Below are 27,208 nucleotides of genomic sequence, written 5' to 3'. Positions count from 1 at the left end.
ATCATACAGGAATCATTTGTTTTTCTTAACATGAATGGAATTAAGCAACTGCATGGAATTTAGGTTGTTTGAACTATAATTTTATCGAATGACCCTATTTTAATTTCAAAATCATTTCAAATTGAACCTTAAATTGGAGAAGAAATATTGCAGTACTAAATATTTTTAATCGGTTTCCACTAATGTAATCCACATTGTTATTTCACATTTGTGTTTATCATTGGATGTGCTTGATCAACATTGGCCACTAGCCCTAAGTATTTTGAATAATAAGCTGATTTATCTGACTCCTCTCGGCTACTTTCCAAGTCTTTGTATAATAATTTTCCTTAGGATTTGCTTGTGTTGACCAACCATTTGGAGACCATATTTCTTGATGACGAGGAAGGTGAGGCTAAATTAAAAGCGAAAAGATGATATGGGCTTGGAGACAAAGATTGGATTGCTCAATTTAATATAGCCTCTTTAAATTCGTGAATGTTCTCGAGGTTTCCTGATAAAGATCTTCATCATTTGGGCATTTGCATGCCTCTGAATGTGCGAGACTAGTCCATCATCTCCATTGTATCCTATGTTTACTTCAATGGCTGATCTATTTCTTATTTTTGTTCATTGTTTTCTAAATTTGTAATATTTGGGAACATGTGTTTTGAATGTGTGGGAGAACCGGTGCACAGAGTAAGAAATACAAACTTTCTTTTACAATTTTCTGCACATATCCCCACTTTGGCACCTCCACATACATTCTCCCTCTGCACGTGGGATCCATTATAGACCTGGACAATCTAGAGAGGCATGCATTCACAGTCTAAACAAATTTGTGTTAAAAGAAGCACAAAAGAGTGGTTGTGTCAAATAATGTACAGAGGAGTGGCCCTAATGACAACCACTAACCTGATTGTAATTTTGAGTCATCGAATGCCTTAGCCTTCCGATAACAAATACCACAATATGGTGAAGGATTGCTGAGGAGTGAGATTTTGCATTCACTTTTCATAGTTTCACTAAAAGCAATAATTGTTTCTTAAAAAATGTTCAAAACTATAAGGTGAAATCACTACTTACATTGATAAGAGTCCTATAATCTAAAACTGCATACTTAAATGTTCTTTGAAAGAGAATTTTAAGTAAATAAGCATCATAAAATCTCAAACCACGCTAAAAACATCCAAAATTGTAATATTAAGTTATATGAAACTTTTTGAAGTTCATCATTATTTTAATAGTAAATTTCAAAATATTTATAACAAAAATAAAATCAACTTTTATCAAAATTAAGTTTAATAGCTTTGGCCCTATAATCTAAAGTTGCATACATAAATGATTCTTTGAATGAGAATTTTAAGTAAATAAGCATCATAAAATCTCAAACCACCCTAAAAACATCTAAAATTATAATATTAAGTTATATGAAACTTTTGGAAGTTCATAAAATAACAGTGAATTTCAAAATATTTATAACAAAAATAAAATCAACTTTAATCAAAATTAAGTTCAATAGTTTTGCAACAATTAGATTTACTCTACTAACCTTGTTGCATTTGCTAATGCACAATAGTCACTAACAAGATTTATTATTAACCATATTCATTATTTTCAAATTTAAGGCTCTTGTCGAAATTTTCATTGTGCCAAGAGATTTTTGGTGGAAGAGTCATCCATTTTGAATATCTAGAAGTTACGGTCTAGCCACCATGTCTCATCATCACAAGGGAGGGGTAGATTAGATCAAATATTCTGATCATGATGATGAATGATGAATCTTAATGGTGTGTGGTTGGTCCTCAATAGATTCAAAATAGATGTTACTTCTTAGAAAATTTTCCCCACCCAAATTCATTTATTTTGAATTTAGGATTCAGGGTCAAAGGTTAATTGCAGCCCTGAATTGAAAAGTTCCTTTTTCCACACAACATGGGCTTTGTGATTTCCACATTTGTAGTATTCCTTCATGCAAGAATGATCTCCATTTTTACCTTGAGGCCGAGGAGTAGCGCTATGAATTTGCTAATGTTCCCGGATTGTTTTTGTTCCCACACTCAACATTAGCAATTCATCAATGAACGAATGAAGGAATCGACATTATGTGATCGAACTTTTGCATGATCTAATCAAGGAACCATTGCATTGAACCAGATGAAGAAGCAATCTATCCCATAGGCTATCTTTAGCCTCGTGGACGTTAAAATAATTTTCTTTCTTTCACAAATATTTCAACATTACAGTGTTTTGAGGTCTTAGACGCACTCATAAGCAACTCAACATAGTGGAAGCCATGTATGAAGCAGGTTTGTTGGAAGGCTTGCAAAAGGGAGCCTCGCCATATGATGTATTCGGTTGCAACAAAACAATTGCCACATGATTGTTACTTAAGACATTGGACTCCATTATTAAATACATTCGTTATTAAATGTCTAATTTATGAAGAATTGTAATTTTTAAAATGTACGCTCTTTTGGAAGGGATAATACACATATGCTTGGATCTATGATAAAGTTATTATTATTTTATCCATAGTATTTAAATGAAAATTTTGTAAGAAAGCATAAAAGCGAGGAAGTGTGGATGTCTCTTGTGCATGTTTCTCTTTCTGCACACATCCCCACCTTTGCACCTCCACACACATTCCCTCTATACACTTCTCTATGGGGATTTTGAATGCCAATGCCTAGACTACATCAGACCCCTTTTGTTGGACACCAATGCAGACCCAGGTTTGAGATTGAGCTTTGAAAGTGTAAGCACTGCGGAGTTTCAAAGCAAGATCGCCTTAAGCTCGAATGAGCCTCATTGGTATTGGGAAAGAAGAGTAAGGAACACAAACTTCCTTCCGCAAGAAGTGTTTTTTAATGTATGTGCAGAAGAAGCATTGTGCGAGAGAGAACGAAGTGTGAAGCAAGATATACAAACTATCCATTGCAGTAGATTATAAAAACGAGAGTGTTTTCAAATAACAACAAAACACAGACCTTGCATTGCCTTAATCACACCAACATATCGATAACTACCAAAAGATGCAGGGACTATATATATATATATATGGAAAAACTATCATAACTCAGTTGTCAAGCCAATAGTGGGGACAACCATAACTAAATGCTATATATTAATGTAGGTTGATTCATCAATGTTATTTAAGAAAAAACACACTACCTAAATATATAAAAAGTTACACATATAAACCTACTAATTAATTTGAATTACATATATATAGCTTGAGTGAGCCTAATGGTTAAGAGCACGTGTTTCCGCATAAGAGGTCACAAGTTCAAAACCATAGGAGGTAGGGCATGTATGCCTTTGTAGACTTAGCAGTCAAATCATTGCGTGGAGGTGGGTCTGTTGTCCCACAAACAAAAGGGTCTCATACACCGATTTGGTGTCTGGCTTGGCCGTGACCTTAAAATTAGATAATAATAATAATAATATATGAATATAAACTCATAATAACAAGATTTCAACTATTGTAATATATATATATACATACACACACATATATAATTAAAAAAATCAATGTAATGTTTATTTTACCAAACTCACCAAAACCAATTTGGTATCTAGCTTCTTCATGACCTTAAAATTAGATAATAATAATAATATATGAATATAAACTTCATAATAATGAGACTTCAACTATTGTAATATATATATATATATAATTATAATATTACAAAAATATATGTATGTGGAATGGGCCTCATTTTATTATAAGCATATGGTGGATAATGATAAAGATATAAAGTAAAAAACATCATACCACAGTGTATTTTAACAATATATGTATGTGAAACAGGCCTCATTTTATTATAAGCATATGGTGGATAATGATAAAGACACAAAGCAAAAAAATATCATATTTTATTTTATATTTCTTTCTTTTGTCCCTAAACTATTTTTAATCTCATAAAAGTTAAAATATCATATTATTTCATTATAATTTCCAGCAAAATAGAACCATACATCAAACCATATAACCATACATGAAACCTCAAGGACACTAATGGAACATACATTACCAGAGCGAAACTTACCAATTTTCTATGGGCAAGGGCTAGCAAAGGCAATCATAACATACGTCAGGCGTCAAAGAGACGATCCACAAGAGCTAAACTAGCCATTTTTATATACGGAAGGGCTCGCAAAGGGAATCGTAACATACGTCAAGCCTTAGAGAGACGATCCACAAAACCGAAACTCGCCATTTTTCTTTCCGAAAGCGCTCGCAAAAGGAATCGTTATATTGGAAGGATCGTCCGTTATGACCTATATATAGCAAGGATTGGCCATAATATTATGCTAATTTATTCATCATTTCGGGATTAGGTGGGAAGGAGCCTGAATAAAGCCTAAGGCTAAGCAGACCAGAGGAGGTAAAGGAGAAAAAAGAAACAATGGCCGGAATAGGACCGATTAGTCAGGATTGGGAACCCGTTGTCATCAGGAAGAAGGCTCCTAACGCTGCAGCCAAGAAGGACGAGAAGGCTGTCAATGCTGCCCGTCGAACTGGAGGCCCTATTGAAACTATCAAGAAATGTAACCCTAACTGTAACCCTAACCCTTTGCCTGCGTGTTCATATTGATTGGTTTCTTTTAAAGGTTTTTTCATGTCCCTTTCGCGGTTTCGTTATTTCCCTGTTAACGGCTGCCATTCTTTATTCGAACTTGTTTGGAGGTCTGTTTGTTGGCGTTTTATTCTAAATCTGCAATTTTTCTACCTGTTTGGACAGGGTTTCGTAGTTCAGAACACGTATCTGCAATTTTTTTAATTCATTTTTTCTCAGATTTCTATCTTCTGCCAGTAGTCTTCCATATTCAAAGTCATTCGAAAAAAGCTAATAATCGTAAGCGGAAAAATGGATTATTTTTCCTTACTTTGGGTTCGGTCCAACGATCTGGATTGCCATATTTGATATTTGGCAGATTGTCGTATATGATTATATCATAATCTGTCATGTTTAATCTCTGTAAAACAAATTGGCGGTTATATTTCATGTTCGGTGGAGTCTCTCTCTCTCTTTCTATAAACATGGTTAAATACTTTGCGTTGCCGCTTTAACCCCCGATTTTTTCGTCCACGGGGTTATCCCGCATTTGATCCGAGGTGGGTGGCATTAACAGTCTTAATCCCTTTACTCTGTCACTGTTAGTGCCTTTTACTCATCCTGGACATCATAAATAATATAGTTGCTAGCTGGTTAGGTGTTGCACTTTTTCTCTTTTCTGTATTTATTTCTGTATTCCTTTTAATTAATTAATTTAAATTCTGTAAGTATTAGAATTAGCCTGAACATGGCAGGCATCAGAATTGTCTGAGATGATTTTTGAAGGTCAAACTACCGATCACAAGAACTTTCTCTTGGCTAAGCCACTGCCCTAGTATGGAGAAGCTTTCCGTCCAGGACTGACATGTGGCCTCAACCACGCATTTGTCAATCCAATGCGATTGAACGTTAGTGGGTAACTTGGTACAGCATTGGCTTCACCACCAAACCACAGCCCCATTGGCATCTGCTTTTGATGTTATTATAATATTTTTTGCTCTTTAATCTCACTACCCCATGGTTTTTTGAAAAAAAGGTTTGGAAATAATTAGAAGCAGAGTAAGTTAATAATTGGACAAACTCATCAATTTTCTGTCAAATTTTCCCGGAATCTGGTAGGAATTTTGCCAGAAATTTAAAGTTCCAACTCATCAATGAGAATTTTAATTGTGGAACTTTACTTGTAAGGATTTTAATTTGCCCACTTTTTACCCCGCTTCTTTTGGAATCTACCTACAGGTTGGAACACAATGTCAACATTTAGTTGTAAAGATGTTATCTCAGGATGTTATTGACATGTTTGCAGTCTAGTCCGACTGCATTTATGATCTGTTAGGGACTGGTGGGGTTTTTTCTGGTTTAGGGGAAAAATATTTTACATATAAAAAATAATGTTTAGTTTGTCATAGTATTTGAGGCCCCTTGTTAAACTTGCAGTGATTAAGGTCCAAATTTCAAATAGGGAATTTGGTATGGACTACACGTTTTTATGTTTTTGAATGTTTTGTTTTTTAAGTATTGGTTGGGGCATCCAATGCTGTTGCAATGCATCTTTTGATATTTGATGATTAATGTCAAATTAAAAAATTAATGACGTGTAGAAAGAAACTAGAAAGAAATTGAGCTTAATAAGAATGCAGTCATCTGCAATTAACATTCCAAAGCTTTCAAATTTATTGTTTAAACGTGATTTATGTGAGCTTTTTGAATGATACTTAGTGGAAGTTTTGATTGTTGAACTGCTTGTGCAGTTAATGCAGGATCAAACAAAGCAGCCTCGAGCAGCACCACCTTGAACACCAAGAAGCTTGATGATGAGACAGAAGTTCTCGCTCGTAAGTTCCATTTATATTGCAAATACAATTGTACTTGTTTTGTTATGGTATAAAACAATAGGAATTTGAAACTAGGTTCTTTAGAAAGCTGGGATAGTGAAATAGGCAGAGAAACCAGAAATATACAAAAATAGTCCAATTTTTTTTAACACCATAATTGCTTATTTCTACTGCTGAACATATTTTTTTCAAATGTTATTAAAACTTGAAATGGAGGCCTTTCATTTTTCTTTTTGAGTGGTCTTTGCCTTTGTTGTTTTGCTCCTTGTCCGAATTGTCTGAAGTGATGGAAGGATCATGTCCTTGGTGAGATAAAGTGTTGAAGAAGGGTTCCAATTTCTGTGTTTACCTTTAGTTCTCCCATCTGGCATGGTGCCTTGACTTGGTCAAGGCTTTTTCACTGACCTGAATTTGCATCTGTTATTGGATATTCAATAGAACTTCGATTTCCTTGTAAGCTTAATTTCCATATCCTCAACTTTAACTAAAGCATATGTTTGCCAAAACAATCCACGACATTGAAAAACTTTTCAACTTCTTGTTTATAGAGGCGGGCTGTATCATATATGTTCTGGATGCCTCTAGAATTTTTAAGTTCTCTCCAACCACACTACCTTCCCTTTCTCCCAAAGAGTAATTGGCTCATCTTTCGACTGTTGGCCTTCTTTACAGGTGCCATTCTGGGGGTCATAACTGCCAAGATGGTGCCAATATCTGCAATGTGGTATAGAAATGTTTACTTTTTGGCCTTTTGTAGGCATTGGAGCTCTACTTGTATAAGATCTAAAGTCTATAGGCTGAAAGCATGGAATGGGGAATCAAATTATTATTTTAGTTATATGCAAGTTCGACGGGGAACTGAAACACCAACACTATTAGGTGGGATAGCTCAGGTTAAGGGGTTATCAACCCTTTCTGTTGAAAGAAAGTTGTAATAAGCCTGATGGGATCAGGTCTGGGTTGGGGTGGGTGGAGTGAACAACATCCAAGTCAAAACCCCTGCTCAATGTATCCTAGTGTAATCCTGCCTATTTGGTAAGGGTTAGTCATGTGTGTCGAGGGAATATGTGAACAGAGGAAGGTGATTTATTGAGATATCAACTTACTGAAGTATGGGTAACCTTTGCAAATAGGTAATGAACTCAATTAGAGAAATTGGTAGTAGCTATGGTCTTTGTGGAATAATATGAAAGATAAGTGATGATCCTTGCCAGTTGTGGAGTTCACAAAGTTTTGAACTCGATGCAAAAGGAAACTAGTGTGATCTTGAATTATTTGTCATGGTCAAGTTTGAGTCTAACAAACTAGGTGTACTTACTACTGACCTTTGAACCAAAGAGAATGGTGGGTTTGATGAGGTTATTCATGAGGTCCATCTTGGATTGTCTTGAAAAGACTGGTGCTCAAGATGAGTGAGTGATCCACAGCCCTTGTTGATTCAAGGTTGACAGGCTTTTCTCAAACCAAATCTAGGGCCTAAACACTAAATCCTCAGGTAAGTGTCATTAGTAGTGATTTCAATTTCCATCCCCTAGAATAAAAATGATTCTCTAATGGGTTGGTTTTTGAATGTTTCAGCCGTGAATGATCCAACTCATAAATGTTGATCTTAGCTGAGGTTTCCTCCCTGACCATGTGTTCCTTGATTTTCCTTTTGGTCTGCAACTTTGTTGGTCATCCTTCTGACATGGTGGAACTTTATTTCTTCAACCATTTATTTTTTAAGAAAGTTATCTTATTTGAGGTTCAGCTATGTTTCTTGTTTAATAATGACTTTCAGTATATGAATACCTTGGATTCTCCTTCAACAATGACTTTCCCTGATAAACAATTTTTTTTCCATTGTGACTTCAAACTTACAGCTAAAGTGATACTTTCTGCTTGTTATTTGTTTCCTTTGATATGCTCCATTTTCACAGCCTGAATAGTATCATTATGATTCTGAAGATAGTACCCACACCCATCTGTGCCTGGATTGCCCTGGGCTACTCCATCATAGTTTACTCTGATTTTGCCTTTCTTTGAATGACACCAGATCTTCACCTTGCTTTATGGTTGTGACTTGCCTCATCTCTACTAATGAAACAGGGTTTTACACTCTTATGAATGATGCCTTTTTGTCAAGACTTGAATGTGGATTTTTTTTTTTTGTTATGTATTTCTAGTATTTGATGTTCATATTTTCTCTTATTTAAAATGGTAAAGTGAAAAACAATATCTCAAGGAGTGATACTTATTTCTATATATCAAGTGACTATTTAGAATTGTTACTTTTTGTTATGTGCCATGACAAAAAATGTCTTCATAGGGGACTTTCTAGTTACAACCTCAATCAGGTTATTGGAGCAAAGCAAGAATGACATTTTATCAGAGGCCCACTAAGGATCAGGATTAAGGTTTAGAAAAGCACATTTTTTCAGTGACATTAAATACCTTGTATGATCTTTTTAAATGACTAGAGGTATATTTATCTTATCCTTTGATTTTATGCGGCCAATCCTGTAGGCTACTGCTGTCTCCTATGTTTTCCATGAACACAGTCTTAATAATGCTGTATGCTTTTGAATAATCCCACCACACCCAGCTTTCCCTGTATTGTTCTTAGTTGCCCCATGAAAATGTCATCATTTTCATGTTGTTTGATCTTATTGGGGGTTGTCATCGGACATTTATCAATAAAATAGAGCTGTACTTTACTTATTCAGAGAAATGATTTTTTGTTATAGATTCTAGGGCAATTGGATTCCCTTGCCCTTCTGCCACCCCAGGAGCATGCATCCAGGCCCTCTTGTTCCTTGATACTCTTGCAATGTTGTTTAACTTTCAGTCAGTACTTTACTTATTCAGAGAAAAATGATCTTTTGTTATAGATTCTAGGGCAATTGGATTCCCTTGCCCTTCTACCACCCCAGGATCATGCATCCAGGCCCTCTTGTTCCTTCATACTCTTGCAATGTTGTTCAACTTTCAGTCAGTATTTGACGAGTCTGATGAGGGACTTGCTTCTCGATTGCCTCACTCAGCATTGGCAGCTAGTTCCAACGAACCCTGACGTCGTCTCTTTTGTATTGCACTTTTTTCAGCTTTTAGTATTTCTCTTGTACTCTTCCCTTTTGTATAGCTTTTGATAGTTTTAACTTTTATTATAGGCTGTTGGAGCAAAAGCAAAAATGACATCCTATCAAGAATCCTGTACCTAAAAAAGTAGAGTTCTCATCTAGCAACTTTAAATACCTAGGATGATATATTTGCCTTGTGACCAGAGCTCTCTTTATAGGGTCAATGATAAAATGATCTGTGGCTTGTTGTGTCTCCCATGTTCTCAATATACAGAGCCATGTTAATGCTGTTAGGATTGTGAAGAATTCCTCCATAGTTAGCTTTGTCTTCATTGCTCTTAGCTTTTCGTTCAAAGTTTTCTTTGATTTGCCCTACTTTTGTATGCTGTCAGATCTTCTCCTAGTACTGGTTGGCTGACCATTATTGATGAAGTGGAGTTGTATTTTTTTAAAATAGAAAACAGTTATATTTGTATTGCTAAGGAACACACCTCAGCTATACTAGGAAGGCAGATAGAAGAGACTAAACGGGGATTATGAATTTTGAATGACTGCATATGTTAGATCTTTGTCGCAGTTTTGTTTGGATAATTTGTTTGCTTCTTGGTTATGTTCATGTTAAATATAATGGAAGTGTATAGAACCAAAGGGGTTTTTGACATCTGCTAATTGTAGGCTGCTATGATGTACCTGTTTCCTCTGTTTCCTTCACCACTCCGCCAGTTGACTCTTGTAGTTAGGATTCACCATAAATGTTATTATCATCAATGACTTCTTTGCTTTGGTCATTAAAATGACATCAGCTTTTGTTTCTGCATGACTTTTGGTAGCCTGTTTGAGTCCACATTCAAAATAGATCTGAGCAAAGAGTGGTGATATATGCTGCTATGAATTAAGTTACTATATAGAACTGTTACTGTTTGTTACAGGAAGAAAGTGCCATAACAGACAACTGGTTAGATAGAAGCTCAATTAGGCTGTTGAAACTTGAAACAAAGCAAGAATGGTATCTTATCAGAGGCCCGGTATCTAAACTTCAGGAATTAAGTGTAGTAAAGGGTTCTCATTTAGCAAACATTAAAAGCCTAGGATGATCCTGTGCCCTTTACATGGGTAAAAGGTTTGTTTATCTTATCGTGTTTGTATGAGGGCCACTCCTGTAGGCTGGTACTTCCCCTATGTTTAGAAAGAAGTCTGAGCATCACTGAAACCTTGAAGGGATGATTGTTTTTAGATATTCCCTTTACTCAGGCATATGCTTCTTATGGTATTCTGTGTGCAATATGGTCATTCCTATTTGTGCCTTCTAGGATTAGAAAAATTCTCAAGAACATTGTGTTCTCAGAACATATGTTCATTTTTCTATAGCTGCATAGAATATGCATGGAATATGTTAATTCCTTCTATATTGTACAGTCAAACCTGTTGCTGATTTAGGGAAAATAGGAACGATACTGCTTCACCTTTTTTTTGTGAAGGACAAATCATTTTTTCGATCAATGGGCATGTATAAACAGAAGTCTCCATAACCATGTACCTACTTCAATGTAGTTGATCTGTGAAATTTCTCCAGCTCACACATCGTTCCAGAGCTGTATGTTTATGTTATTGGATATTCATTGTATCTGCAATGGTTATTACTATCAGTATTTTTGATGGTAGAAAAATAGCATAGAATAGGCATTCACTTCGTAAGAATTTCATAGAATAGACATTCACTTCGTAAGAATTTCATAGAATAGACATTCACTTTGTAAGAAGTTAGAACTTCGTAGAACAGGCTTGCTGTAGGTTATTAGGAAGGTTACCTGCTGGCACAGAACTAACAAGATGCCCAACAATGGTGACAATTGGTTGAGCTAGAACCAACCCTCGTGTTTACCGTATGCTAAAGCATCAACCCTGGTTTGTGGGGTCTGCAAAAATTGTGCACACCCCTTTGGTTTACTTGTATTTAGGGCCTTATCCATTTCTTAACTTGTAATTTTTGTGGGCAGGCTAAAATGAGAATAGAACACCAATTATTATTGCAGTTTCTTTTCTAGTTCTCGTTGTGTGCATAATTGGCTGTGGACAACTATATTATTGAAATTCTATTGTATTTGCACCAAGTTTGTAATGTAAAAATGAAAATAAATGTACCATAATAGTAAAAAAATAGTGTGAAAAATGGCCACTGTAATCATAAAAAAATTCTTATTTTACAAGAGGAGTGAGGCGCATTCTATTTTTGATAACTACTTGTGATGTATTTTGATTAACTTTGATTATGCTTCTTCTTTCACTTGATTATTATTAGTGTCCTTATCATCAAACAACTACCAAACAATGAAGATCAATGCGACAAGAGGACATAAAATGTAGGTTGTTAGGGCCAAAACCTTCCTCCTATTGAGAGGAAAATCCACAAGAATTCCTCTCTTCTTATACGATGATGAATTCCAAGACCTAAGACCCTTGACAAAGACCCCTCCAAGACCAAGTCAAACTTCTCTTTCTTAATGAATTCTTCCAACAACTTTGACCTAGCAGTGTCTAGCAACTTCAACTTAGCCTAGCGGCTTCCAGCAACTTTGGCCTAGCAGCTTCCAGCAACTTCGGCCTAGCAGCTTCCAACAACTTTGACTTACCCAAATTTTGTAATTTTGACTTCCAACAACTTTTTCTGCAACAACTTTGACTTCCCCAAATTTTGTAATTTTGACTTCCATCAACTTTTTCTGCAATTTTGTCTTGCCCAACAACTTCTGCAATTTTGATTTTCCCAGCAACTTCTTCTACAACTTTGATTTGCTCAACAACTTCTTCTACAACTTTGACTCGCCCAATAACTTCTGCAATTTCGACTTTCCTAGCAACTTCAACTTGCCCAACATCTTCTTCAATATCGACTTTGCAGCTACTTTAGAAACCCTAACCCAAGAGAGAGAGAGAGATCCAAAAATTTTGTCTTGCCCAACAACCTCTGCAATTTTGACTTTCCTAGCAACTTCTTCTACAACTTTGATTTGCCCAACAACTTTTTCTACAACTTTGACTCACCCAATAACTTCTGCAATTTTGACTTTCCCAACAACTTCTTTTGCAACTTCGACTTGCCTAACATCTTCTTCAATTTTGACTTTGCAGCTACTTTAGAAACCCTAACCCAAGAGAGAGAGAGAGAGAGAGAGAGATCCAAAACTTTGATCTTGCTTCTCTTTCGTCTTATCCTTGAATTTTGTCCTTTTCTTCTTGTCTTACGGTTTCTTTCTTCTGGAGATCGAACTTGCATGCATTATCTCCAAATGAGGTTGAGCTCCTTCTTATATATGGGCTTCTAGGGAGGTTGAATTGTTGTCCATGAGGCCAACTTGGTCCTTCTTTTATGCCTACTTGTTTGACAAGGTTTTGGAGGGTCTTTGTGACACTTGGCTTTACAATTTTTTTTTTACAAGATACAACATGCCCGAAGGGGTCTTACATTTATGACAATGACTTTTGACTTCATAACTCTATGACAAACCTAGAAGCACTCAATGGGTGTTTGACCTATAATAAATTTATCTTGAACATGAAACACATGCATCAAGAATGGCAATAATAAATTTCTTTTCTCTTTAATATCAAATATATAAAATCATGATTACAGTAGACATTATGAAGACCAAACCTAGTTACACATTTTAAATCTTAACTATGGAGGTATTCACAATACATACATGGTACTTGGACATTCTCATCCTGAAGAATTCTTGTAAGAAGAGTCAGATTGGTAAGCCATCTCATAAGGTATTATCTTAGCTTGTCTCATTGCATCTCATCATATCGACCAACATTGTCACATAATAAGACCTTGACTAACAACTCTATCTCTCCACAAGATCAAAGCACAATGTTGGGGAGACAATGATTGATAAACACCATCAACATTGTCTCTGAAGGCACATACCCCACTCGGATGTTCACAATGTATGTCCTTTTAGGCAATTCTTGTCTTGGAATAACACACCCTTAAGGAATTTCCTTTTCGACTAATCTTACCTAGTGGATGCCCTACCACATCCTCAAAGAGCATTGGAATCTAGATGCTTACCCAATCCTCCATTCTTTCTTCATAACGTGAAGACAAGAATGAGGTGTCTATCTCTCTATCTCAACTAGGGAGGATATACTCATTCCTTTAAAGGAATATACCCAAGCTTCCTTTGAACCAGGGACTTGTCCAAGCTCCCTCTTAATTAGGGACTTGTTTCCAACATTAACTACTTGCTCTTTGGTGGAGATCATGGCACTATCAGCTGTTGTAGGACTCCTCTTTTTGCATCATGTCATGAATTTCAACTTCTTCATCATGGAGCCTTCATCTTCTAGATCTTCATAGGGCATCGACCATCTTCTTCATCACTTTCTTTCAGTGAATCATAGGGTTAAACCAATAGTTTGTCACCCTTCTCATTATGGGAAAGTGATCTTCTAGTCATCATTTGGCTTTATTTCGTACAATGACCTATTTCAAGTCATGTCTCTTTCAGGATTTTTCATCCAATCTCATGAGTACTAGTTGTAACTTGTAGGTGACTTCTACAACTCTCTTTCTGTAGCCCTATAACAACCCAACTAGATGCTTTCAAAAATAAAAAAGAACATCAAATCAAAGTTAGCTTTGTTAAGATGGCCTTTTGTCATGACATCATCGTATTCCAGCATCAACATCCTGCACATGTATGAATCCATCTCCAAAACATTCAATATGAAGTCTCCTTCTTTAGAGTTTATCAGGGTCTTCATACTTTCTCCATGGAGATGTCATAGCTAATCCTTCTAGTTTCAGATGTTGATCACTTTTTTTTTTATCGCATAGATGCATCTTTCCATGAACTCTTCTTTCATCTTCTTCACATATTGCTTTCCTCAAAATCTTCTTTACGTGGTTCTTTCAACATAGGAACCATGATTGTTAACCACCTCATATTCTATATGAGGTCATATTATGTTGATTTCATCTCATCAATATGTAGAAGAGTTCAAGGCACATTGTTTACATGCCTTTATGCATCATTCCAATAGAAGATAATTTTCTTCTTTAATCGTGGTCATGAGATAGAGCATTCAATCATTTTATTATGACATGACTTCACACATACCTCTTCCTTCTTTTGGTCATCTTGACTTCCTTCTAGCAGCCTATGTCATAGGGTTCGCCAAATTTGAACCATCAGGTTCGAAATTCAGCGAACCCAATTTTTTTTTCAAATTCGTTCAGGTTTGGCGAACCTAATAGTCGAACCTCAACTTCGAACCTCAACGAATTCGACCCTGAAGGCGAACCTAAAGATGAACTTGAAGCCGAATTTATAATTTTTTTAATTTTATTTTGGGGTTCGAGGTTAGAGTTCAGGCGGTTTTTGTCAGTTGTTTTAAGGCTTATGAGAAAGGCCATGGGAAACACATGGTTTTCTCTTGTTTCGCTTCTCATCAGTTAGTTTCCCGCGTTGGCCACTGGCTTGGATTTATGTACCATGGCTGTCGATAGATTTTCACAAGGCAACTTTTATTTGAGTGTACTTGCTCTAGTGTGCTCAGTGCTGTTGCTGCGTGTTGTATTCTCTTCAATTTCTTGAATTCAATTTCTAGATACTGCTTGTCCTTGCCGACTAGAGAATGAAGTGAATAGTGGTTGTTATTTGTGGATTGTGGTTGCTCATTGCTACTCATATAGCTTTATTGATTGTTTTTTTACTTTATTATTATTTTCTCATTCATATATATATATATATATATTCGAACTTAATGTCGAACCTCATCGGAAAATTCGAATTCAAATTGAAATTAATTGTTGCTGAACTCATATTCAAAGCTGAACCATGTGACATAGCTAACAACTTCCTTTCTTTGCTTGAAGATGAAAGTACTTCAAACAACTTGCCATGCTGCACATCTTTGTCATCATACCTTACTAATGAATCCCACACAAGGTGGAATATGGACTATTTGTGAGGCACTTGGTTTCTTTATAGGGGTGAACCTTCTCATAAAGATTCTAGTGGAGGATCTCGATGATCCTCATTCTGCATATGCTTCTCTCTAATAATGATGATATATGATCTCTTTATTTTCTATCTTGCTAGATGGCTTTGTCCAATCATATATATTGCTACTTCAATTATCCTTCTATGCTTTCAATGAAGAGGTCGCGAGTTACTTCCTTTCTATCATGATGATTGCTTCAACCATATAGACTTCTGATTCCATACTTCTATGATGAAGTCATTTTTATCTTAGCTATAATGCATCCTATCATAAATGTGATGCTTTCTATCATGACTACCATCTTCTATAGTTGAAAATAACTAAGTTTTCTATCATGACTACCATCTTCTATAGTTGAAAAGAACTAAGTGAAGGAGGTCAACTTAGTCATAATAGAGATCTTTCACTTCCTCCTTCTTTGACTTCTTATTTTCAGGGCCTTCTACTTCTTCGGTGACATGGGCTTCATTTCTTTCTTTTCTTTTCTTGTTGTCCTTGATTTTAGGACAAGTCCTTTTGAAATGCCCATATTCATTACATTCATAGCATTGTATCTTTGACATGTCGATCTTCTTCCTTTTTCGAGGATCAAACTTTCCAAACTTCCCTTTCTTTCTAGCCATAGTTGCATATGCTTGAGTTTGTTCATTTGATCCAACATAGCTCTTCGCCTTTTGTCTGGTTTCTTCAATCTTGCATAATGACCATAGTTCACTGAATGGAGTGGCTTCCTTCTTTCCATAGATGCTTGACACAATTGCCCCCATTCATCAGGTAGTGCATTGAGCACAACGATGGTCATTGCTTTATCGAACATTATTTCTCCTAGTTTTTGTAGTTGATCTCTTATTTGTGACACCCTCATAAGGTATGAGGCTATCCCTTCTTCCTTTGATACCATCTTGTATAGTTCAATTCTCAATGTTATAACTTCTCTTGTAGTGCCAACTCACCATAGATTTCTTTCGACCAACTTTGCTTTTATTAATGAGAGAATCCTTGATTAATTCTATGAGGATTCTTTGAGCCCTTACTTCCCCTTTCATGTACTTCATTAGTGCTTGAGATTGCTCTAGAGATGGTTTGGAGATTGAACCCTTAACATATTCAATAACTTCATTCTCTATGAGAATCAAAATCTATCCTCTTCTTCCATGCAAGGAAATTTGATGACCGAACTAGTTTGTTGCTCTCCTTGCAGAATGAAGTCATGTTGATTGTAAATTTAGACATAAATAGAAAATACTTGTTAAGTGAAGATGCTCCTTGATGATGATATCTTCAAATTGATGCTTTCTTGATGATGTTGATAATTGGAGATGCTTTCTTGATGATGATGATATCTTACTTCCTCAAAGATGACAATACTTCTTCTTCAAGTGAGATGTTAGAGATGTGATTCTTTCTTCAATGTGAAGGAGATGACCTTGATTTGGTGATGATGGTAAAGCTACTTCTAGCTTCCTTTAGATGATGGTTGTAGAGTACGTGAACTTCCCAGGTATGCTTCAAGTGTAGAGTCCTTTGATGTTCCTTAGTTCTTCGTTAAAGATGATGTGTGAATTAGTTATTCTTAATGATCTCCTTGTGCTCGACCCTTGTGTATTCTTCTTCAATTGATATTCTTCACGCTGCCTTTCCTTGTCTTGTCACCTTAGCTTTGATACCATGTTGAGAAATCTAGGGCGCACCTAGATTAGGTGATTTCTCTTACTTTTGATAATTGTTTGTGATGTATTTTGATTATGCTTCTTCCTTCACTTATTATTATTAGTGTTCTTATCATCAAACAATTACCAAACAATAAAGATCAATGAGACAAGAGGACACAAAATGTGCGCTGTAAGCCATTGCCAAAACCTCTCCATTTGAGAGGAAAATCCACAGGAATTCCTCTCTTCTTATACGATGATGAATTCCAAGACCTAACACCCTTGACAAAGGCCCCTCCAAGACCAAGTCAAACTTCTCTTTTTTGATGTACCTTTCCAACAACTTCGACTTGTTGAAAAATCTATAGGGCAATGATTATAGTGATTTCTCTTTACTTGATAACTGCTTGTGATATCTTTTTACTTATTAGCTTTGTTACGTATTATTATATTTGTGTATCATCAAACAACCACCAAAAACAAGAACAAGAACACGTAATATAGGCTGCAAGCTAGGGCCAAAACCCTCCACTTGAGAGGAAAACCCGTAAATTTCTTCTCTTCCTTATAGATTCTTCAATTGATGAATTCCAAGACCTTAAACACTGACTTTAGTACCCTCCAAGACCAAGACCAATCTCTTTGGATGATGGGCTAACCTTGATCTAATCAAACCTAGTCAAATCTCTTCCAGTAGCACTTCTTCGACCTCCAGTTGTAGAATTTCGACCTCAACTGCGGATCTAAAATTTCGTCCCCCCCTCGAGTGGTTGCTGCCACCACACGTGTGAGCTTCGATCTACTTTTTAAGCTTTCCTTTGACCTTCGCTTGCTTTTCCCTCTCTTCTAGAGCTTGAGGATGACCCTTGGTGACCTTCACTTGACCTACTTGCCTTTTCTCCAAGATCGAACTTGAAGATAGAAACCCTAGATCTGCTGCAGAAACCCGAGTTCTCCTTAGCACGTGTGAGAGAAATAACCCAAACAAAGATCTTCTTCATCTTCTTCCTTCTTTGCTGCCTTCTTCTTCCTTCTTCTCTAGAATGAGAGATGAGTGAATGTATGACAAGGATGACGAGTTCCCTCTTATATATAGGCTCTTCAAGGTGGATGTGGCTCTTCCTTTTAGCTTGACTTGCCAGCTGCCAGGGCGACTTGGTCTTGGAGGGTATCTGGACACCTTTTAAGACAAATATTTTTTTTACTAGTTATAATATGCCGATGGGATCTTCAACTTATGACAATGACTATTTTGACTTCTTGACCTAGGGAAAACCCTAGAAGCACTCAATGGGTGCTTGACCTATAAAATAAAAGACCTTGAGCATGAAACCCATGCTCCATTAATAATAATAAGTTTCTTTCATTTTACACTTTACAAGAAATAAAACTACATTTCATCTTTATGAAGACCGAACCTAGTTACACATTTTTCAACACGACCTAGTAGCTTCCAACAACTTTGACTTGCCCAACTTCTATAATTTCGACTTCTCCAACAACTTTTTCTACAACTTTCATTTTACACTTAACAAGAAATAAAACTGTATTTCATCTTTATGAAGACCAAACCTAGTTTGACGTAGGAAAAACTTGCGATACCCACAATATGCATAATCTCGTCTGTCCCAGGAATTTCAATGACCTTCCTGGTCAAACCTTCATTACTTAAGGTTCAAGGCCCCTTAATTAAATCTCCTGCGGAGCAATTCAACAACTAACCCCAGTCTAATCTTTTGGTAATCCTTTGTTGCGGAACCTTATAACTCAACCCTTTGACCATTATAACAATTGTGGTTAATTTTATAACTGCGCACATTAACCAAACTCCACTCTATAAGCCAACTCATCCTTTATCGCAATCGCGGAGTTCAAAGGACTCAATAGAGTGTGCATTCAGAACTCCCGACTTGCGACATGCGATTGCGCTTTCCACTGTTGATTTCGTCCATCAGATCAACGACTGTCGCAATATCACATCACACGACTTCATCACATTCCTAAGGCTCCTCCTCTCGCATGCGATATGCGATAACACAACCGGACTTCAAATACAATAAAACCGCGCCTATAACCTTCTCGGGTCCACTCTCCACAAATCTTATCGCTCAATCTCCACTGTCGATCTTACCTTCAATTTGACGGCTGATATCTTCCTCGATCAACAGAGTTGCCCGGTGATCCTACGCCGTAGATCAAAACTCATTTGATTCGACGGTCTGTAGTGATATCACATCGGGAACTTGCGCGACGTTTAACCGGTCTTACGAAGCCGATATAGATTATAAACCTTAACCTATAAATGTTCGGGTCCGCCCTTGAAGTTAAAGTCCGATCTCTTTATGGCCGATATCCATTGGATGACGAAAGCCATCAAATCCTACGGTCTGCGGCCCTCCAACTAGCACGCGGGTTAATTACAGGTCTAATGTCGTAGTTGATTGTGACGTAAGCATTAACTTTTGCGATCGATGACTAAGAACAATTGCGGGCCTTCAACCGCGATCAAGGCATCCCGTACTCTCTACCCCTGCTGCGGTTACTAATCACCGTCGATCTACCAGATCTATCGATCCGATGGTCTAGATCGATTCCCGCCTTTCTCCTTCTCCAGATTTAATCTTCGCCATTCATTTCTTTTATTTATGTGGCACGACTTAATCTTGGTCGCCCATCACCTTCAGCCTCGTTCATTGATCTTTAGATCCAACGACTCTTGTGCATTGTTCCTCATTTCTTCGCCCTTTTCTTTACTTCGTGGTTATGCCGTTCTTCAATGTTCTTTTGTGATTCTGGTTTTCTTTAGGGTTCTAGTCCTTCGCTGTTCCGCTACACAACTTCCTCCTTAACTCCGCTCACACCTTTATGCTCCTCCACCTTCACTGTAACACTAAAGGCTTCCTCCTGTACTGTTGATGTGTATAAAGCCGTAACACCTCTTTGTTACTCTTCTGTGCATTTCGCCTCTGATTCTGCACATGCAACTCTGTTACGTAGAACTTCTAGTTCACACACAAAATACAATTAAATTACTCCATACACACACATACACTCAAAATTGAGTTGTTTGTATTAATGAACAAGTATTTACACAGTTTCTTCTCTCAGGCCTGATTTCCAATATCAGTGGCCTCTATTTCACAATCTGCTCATAGGCTTACAATCAAACTCTTCACACTCTAACTCCTAACTAACTAGCTAACCAACCCTTGACTATGACGTTTAGGCTTACATTTATATAAAAGGGATTCTACAACCAATTCTTGGTTTAGATCCATAATCTTCTCAACAAAATCTTAAAATCTCTTCCTTATCTCTAAGGATCCTCTCTAATCCACAAAATCATGAATTAGCTCCTAATCTAAGATTTACAGTTAATTCTCAAATCTCTCAATCTCTCAACTATCCTGATTCTCTCTGTTCTTGTACATCCGAGAATTTTTACTAATCTGCTTCACTATACTTAATTAAATCCCTATTCTAGCTTTTCTCATTAAAATCACTCAAAACCTTAATAATTACATTAATTCAAAACATAGGAAATCAACTTCCTTGAAAACACAAGACCCCCTATGTCTACTAGGATACAATGATATTATTGAGCTGAATGCTTCTGCATCATAGTTACACATTTTTCAACATGACCTAGCAGCTTCCAACAACTTCGACTTGCTCAACTTCTGTAATTTCGACTTCTCCAACAACTTTTTCTACAACTTTGTCTCGCCCTGCAACTTTTGCAACTTCGACTTTGCCAACAACTTCTTCTTCGACTTTGACTTGTTTAGGAACCTCTGCGATTTTGACTTCCCAACAACTTCTTCTATAACTTCGACTTGCTCAACAACTTTTTCAATTTCGACTTTGCAGCTGCTTTAGAAACCCTGAAATAAGAGAGAGAGAGAGGTCCAAAACTTTGATCTTGATTTTCTTCTTATCCTTGAATTTTGTCCTTTTCTTCTTGTCTTACTGCTTCTTTCTTCTAGATATTGAACTTGCTTGCATTGTCTCCAAATGAGGTTGAGTTCCTTCTTATATTTAGGCTTCTAAGAATGTCAAATTGCTGTCCATGAGTCGGACTTGATCCTTCTTGTAGGCTGACTTGTTTGACAAGGTCTTGGAGGGTCTTTGATGATTCTTTTGACTCTACAAAAATTTTCTTTACAAGGTACAATATGATGCCCAAAATGGGTCTTACATGTATGACAATGACTCTTTTGACTTCATAACTCTATGACAAACCTAGAAGTACTCAATGGGTGCTTGACCTATAAATAAAATTATCTTGAGCATGAAATGCATGCATCAAGAATGACAATAATAAATTTCTTCTCTCTTTAATATCAAATATATAAAATCATGATTACAATAGACATTATGAAGACCAAACCTAGTTACACATTTCAACAGATGTATACTGTCCATTGTTATTGCTAGTGCTGATGTGTCATAAGTGGCCCATTATAATATTTTTAATGTATAAAAAAATAACAATACATACATATGAGATGTGCAACATCTATGTTTATAGAATCAAATACATAATAAAAGAATCCATAATGCGACATAAAATAAAAAAAAAGCAATACCAAGCACAAACTATTAGACATGCACATTGATATAGATTGTCTTAAATTGGTATCATTTAAGTACCGAGATACATGTTTCAATTTATTTTTGATCTCAGTTAAGGTGGATATCCAATTTCTGTTATTGGATATTACTGAATCTGCAACGATTATTACTATCAATGTTTTTAATATTAGAAAAATATCAAAGAATAGGCTTTCACTTTCAAGAACTTCATAGAATAGGCATTCACTTTGTAAGAACTTCATAGAACAGGCTTGCTGTAGGTTTTAACTATTACTACACCTTTTTTTTTTTTCCAAAGAAAACTTTGTGGGGAACCTAATGGGTGCTTCCATGCACATTTGTGAATGGCATCCCTAGTACACCTGTGGGTGTAAATTATTATGCCTGACCCAAGGGGATTTTAACATGGCATCCCTAGTACACTAGTGGGTGTAAATTAGTATGCCTGGCCCAAGGGGATTTGAACAGGGTTACCTGCTGGCACAGAACTAACCAGATGCCCAACAATGGTGACAACTCGTTGCTAAAACCAACATCTATAGATTAAAAGACATAATAAAAAAAATCCATAATGTAAAATAAATTAATAAAACAGTGCCAAGCACAAACTACTACACATACACATTTATATAGATTGGTCTTAAAGTGCTATCATTTAGGCATTGATATATATGTTTCAAATTATTTTTAATCTCAGTTAAGGTGGATCTATGCTAGTAATATTCACATCGGCACAATTTTTTTCAGTGTTTTTAATATCTATCTATATATTGATTTCAGTTCTTGTAACTATACAAAGATCATTGAATGTTTTAATATACAAGATTTTGTTTCCAGTGTGTTTTTATATCTTTCTTCCGAGTTTAAGACTGAAAGCATTTTGCAATCTATCATTTTTTTCAGATGAAAGAGTTTCATCAGATTTGAAGAAAAACATAATGCAAGCCCGTTTAGATAAAAAGTTCACACAAGCCCAGCTTGCACAGGTATTGCTTTTGCTTAATTACTTTGTAAGGTTTCTTCCTTGTGTCTTCTTCCAGTTCTACTTTAGTACGGCAGCAACCTAACAGAAATTTTGTCTGGAGCAGCAAATCAATGAAAAACCTCAGATTATTCAAGAGTACGAGTCCGGGAAAGCAATTCCCAATCAGCAGATCATTGCCAAGCTGGAAAGGGTCCTTGGTGTGAAACTGCGTGGAAGCACTGGAAAGAAATAACTGGAAGTATGCAATAGCAATAACATGTCACAGAGTTCTGTGATTTGGCGTTCACCACCCACACCTGCTTTTGCATATTTGTGAAGTTATGGGATCCTTGTACAAATTTACGCATGGAGACTCTATTGTAGTAATGCTACTGCGGACGTTTGGTTGTCCTTGCTACTGCTACGTTTAAGATCTAAGACGAATGTTTTTGCTGCAGCATTTGGATTGCATTTGTTGCTAGTTGATCTTGTGCCCAAATCAGTCAAGTAGTTTGCATTTACACAAATGGAACTCTTGGTCGAGTACTTATGCAGTCTCTGAACTTATCTAGAAGGGTGTTTTTTACGTCTGCTAAATATTAAGGTGTTTGTTTTTAATGGTTTGGCCATTTGCATTCTGCCTTTTAATGCTGTTTTGAGATCTCTTACAGGACTTGCTTACGTGAAATCTTTAATCAGAGTTTGAAGGTTATGTAGATTGTGATAATAGACTTCAAAATGCTGTTTTTTATTAGGTTCAGAATATGTGATGTATATGTGAACATGAACGGATGCTTTCGTAAATCAGCAGTTTTTTTTCGGGGTTAGTTATGTCAATGCAAAAATTAGGAGAAAAATGAAATGCTACAGTATTATTCCTTGTTGACTATAATGGGAAGAAAGGACAAAAGATCTTGCTTTGCTTTGCCTAAGGGAGGGGGGAAATGGGAATGACATAGGAGGCGTAAATTTTTCCACGTATAATGGATGGATATGCAATTTAATGAATTCTATTTTTAATCTTTCTAGTTTTCTGAAGATGACTGAGTATTTACCAAATTGAAATATCTATGGACAAAGATGCAAAACTGGAGTATTTCATTCCACATCCAAGGGAAATTTTCATAGTTGAAGGGTTTTTGTTGTAATTGCTGTTCAGGAAGGGTAAGTACAGCGGTAACTAGCAGATTTTCACTCGTGAATGTGAGATATGGCATATCTGGCTTTTCAACTCCGTGATTTGTGGAACCTCTTACACAGCAGTTGTTGGAAATAGCAGAAATTCATGAGCAAGACAGATTTTGTCGCAGGATTTGAATTAGTTTTGTTTTAACTGATCTCGCGACGAAATCAGTCTTGGCTACTTGCATTATAGGAAAAATGGAACTTGTGATTGAATTACTTATTCAACCAATGAGCATGTCTAGAATGATTTTCTGCTGGTTTCTAATAGTATCGTAAATAGATACGCTGGGAATTGTTTTGACTTGTATTCAGTCTTGGCTACTTGCATTTATAGGAAAAATGGAACTTGTGATTGAATTACTTATGCAGCCAATGAGCTTGTCTAGAATGATTTTCTGCTGGTTTCTGATAGTATCGTAAATAGATACGCTGGAAATTTTTTTGACTTGTATTAGGTTCAGAATGCGACCTAGATGTCTAGGTGAATGCGTGCATTGAGTATATATGTTGGAGTGCGTTATATCGATGTTAAATTTAGGAGAAAAATGACATGCTGTTGTTATTAAAAGTATTATTCATTTTCTACCCTTTGTTTACCAATGTACTTAAATTTATATAAGAAATTACAAGGAAAATAAAAATTATATTTTGTGGAGAAATTATACAAGAAATTGTAAGAAAAATAAAACCTATATTTAGCGAAATGGAGAATTTTCAGAAAAATAAAACCGATATTTAGGGGAGAAGTGGAGAATTTTTAGAAAAATAAAACCCATATTTAGGGGAGAAGTGGAGAATTTTCAGAAGAAACTGGTTAAAGGATTTTCAATCTGGCCGAAATTTTCAGTGGACACTTCATTTGCTTCCTGATGATAGGTGAAATGTTTACCAAAAAAAATCATTGGATGGATTAAAAATCCTCGCACTTTTTTTTTTTCAATTGTCATTTTCTAATTTTTTTTTTGTTATCCTACGAAAATCCTCAACATGAAAAATTGTAAAAATCTACACTCACTCAAAATTATTATTTAATAGTTGTTATTTTGAACTCTTTTGATAATTTTCTTCACTTTATAAAAAAGAAAAAAAGAAGCTAAAATATATTTAGAATAAAAAGAGAAGTTATTAAAAAAAATTTCATTTGTTATCCTACGAAAATCCGCAACATGAACAATTGTAAAAATCTACACTCACTCAAAATTATTATTTAATAGTTGTCATTTTGAACTCTTTTGATAATTTTCTTCACTTTATAAAAAAGAAAAAAGCTAAAATATATTTTAGAATAAAAAGAGAAGTTACTAAAAAATAGAAAATATATTTAAACCAAGGTTCATTTACATATTCAATAGTTTTATCTTGATGTTTTGTTATCCATGAAATTGCATGTTCCTAAAATTTTTCAAAGTTGGTAGAATTATCATCTTTTGAAATCATTGCAAGAAAGATTTCATTTTTTGAAATATCATATTTTGAAATCATAGCAAGAAAGATTTCATCTTTTGAAACTATAGCAAGAAAAAATTTAGAAAAAAGTCTATAGATTTTTCTTATAAAATTATAATTGAAAATAAATTGTATGGAGATTGTTAGGCCTTGAGCTTTTGTCTCTAAGCTATGAATAATGTGAAGTCATGACAATCTATAAAAGAATTTGACAATTTTACCACCTTTGTTATGGTTGTTCAAGAGTCCTTTTTGAATGGGATTGAGAAGTAAATTACTCCTTGTGTGTCATTGTTCATGAAGTTCAGTGTCCATGTGCTATTATCATTTTTAAATTTCCATAATTAATGTTCCTCTTGTGGTTTGCTTATCTATGAAAAAATTAAGTTTTCACCTCTGGCCTAGTGCCATAAAGCCTTTTAAACTGCCATTCTTTTTATTTTTCTAGTAGTGTCTTTGGTTGCCTTCAAGAACTTTTACCTTGGTTCTTGCCTTTGACAAAACCCAAAGCCTTTGACTATATAATGAGATGAGATTGTAGGTCTTTCTTCACTTTTGAAGAGTGCTATTGTTATGCTTTGTTTAATTTACTGTTGCTTGGCTATCTTCTTAGATTTTTCTAGATTTTGATGGAATTGTAAGAGTGTAGATTCTCTTGATCTCCAATATAAGGATTTGATAGTTATTTGTTCTTGTTAATACATTCTTAGGTTCATTTTGGATGCACTTAGAGGTTTCTCTTTTGCAAGGGTTATTATCAATATCATTGGATTGTGGTTAGAATCGACTCTTAAGAAACATCCCATTGATGTATAACTAGTGTCCATACCTTGAGGCTACTAGGGAAAGTTTAGGTTCTTTCTCGTTGTCATTAACGTATATTGCAGCCATTATATAGGAAGTTATTCTATTATTGTAGCTTGTCCATATATCATCCATATACATTGAAGAGTGATTTCCTTGGAAAATTCTAGAGAGAACGTAGTAATACCTAAACATTTAAATTCCCAAGGAACATCCCATTGATGTATAACTAGTGTCCATACCTTGAGGCTACTAGGGAAAGTTTAGGTTCTTTCTCGTCGTCATTAACCTATATTGCAACCATTATTTAGGAAGTTATTCTATTATTGTAGCTTGTCCATATATCATCCATATACATTGAAGAGTGATTTCCTTGGCAAATTCTAGAGAGAACATAGTAATACCTAAACATTTAAATTCCCAAGAATTAGCAATGATATATGATCATTTATTCCACTTAGTTATTCTCCCTTGTCGCCATCCTCAGTGTGACCAAAAAACAAAACTCATAGCTATATATATTTTTTGGAAGTTCTCGAGCAATTTTATTCCCATTAGTGATATGTTTTCACGAAATAATGATAGAAGGATTTATTGACTCTACCAATATTTTTGGGGTTAGTGTTTTCTAGGGTTTGTCTATTTCTCGACAAGTATGACTCAATAAAAACATTTTAAGCCTTCTTTGGGGACACTTGCTCTAGTGGCTATTAGAGATAACGACTTACCACATTTAATTTTAGAGGATGCTCGTTTTTGAACTAGTGAGATAGAAGATTCCCTACCAACTTCAAGGAAAATTGTTGGTTCCTCTGCTCCTAGATTTGAGATTTTATTTTGAGGATTCCTTTGAAGGTTTGTTTTTATATCTAGATATCCTTTATGTCTATACTCATATTTACTAAGGAATCTGTTAGTGTCTATTAGTCTTGTGAGTCACTAGTGATCAAATATGCTCTTACAAAGTTTTTGATAGGGTCCTACTGCAAATTTGTATGGTTTCAAATAGGTTTTCAATAAAATTTTGGTCATTGGTTAGATTAGGTAGGTCATCACTACTCCTTTCACCTTCATGGTCAATGGACATCATCATGGTCAAGTCATTCCTTGTTGT

The 27,208-nt window shown here is 35.6% G+C and overlaps 1 protein-coding gene across 1 annotated transcript; it reads left to right on the top strand.

Moving 5' to 3' along the window:
* The first annotated feature begins 4,074 nt into the window (after positions 1-4,074).
* On the top strand, positions 4,075-23,277 carry LOC149159184 (multiprotein-bridging factor 1b-like). The gene is made up of 4 exons (XM_089436423.1): positions 4,075-4,533; positions 6,293-6,376; positions 22,599-22,681; positions 22,784-23,277. The coding sequence occupies exons 1-4, from the start codon at positions 4,392-4,394 to the stop codon at positions 22,910-22,912; spliced, it is 438 nt and encodes a 145-aa protein (XP_089292549.1). The 5' UTR covers positions 4,075-4,391; the 3' UTR covers positions 22,913-23,277.
* Positions 23,278-27,208: the final 3,931 nt, after the last annotated feature.

The sequence above is a fragment of the Pinus tabuliformis genome, chromosome 5_2 (genome assembly GCF_031772625.1).
Source record: "Pinus tabuliformis cultivar Carrire ecotype Pingquan chromosome 5_2, CPIR1, whole genome shotgun sequence".
In the NCBI taxonomy this organism is placed as follows: Eukaryota; Viridiplantae; Streptophyta; class Pinopsida; order Pinales; family Pinaceae; genus Pinus; species Pinus tabuliformis.
Note: the sequence above shows the minus strand (reverse complement) of the source record. Positions and strands in the feature narration are given on the sequence as shown.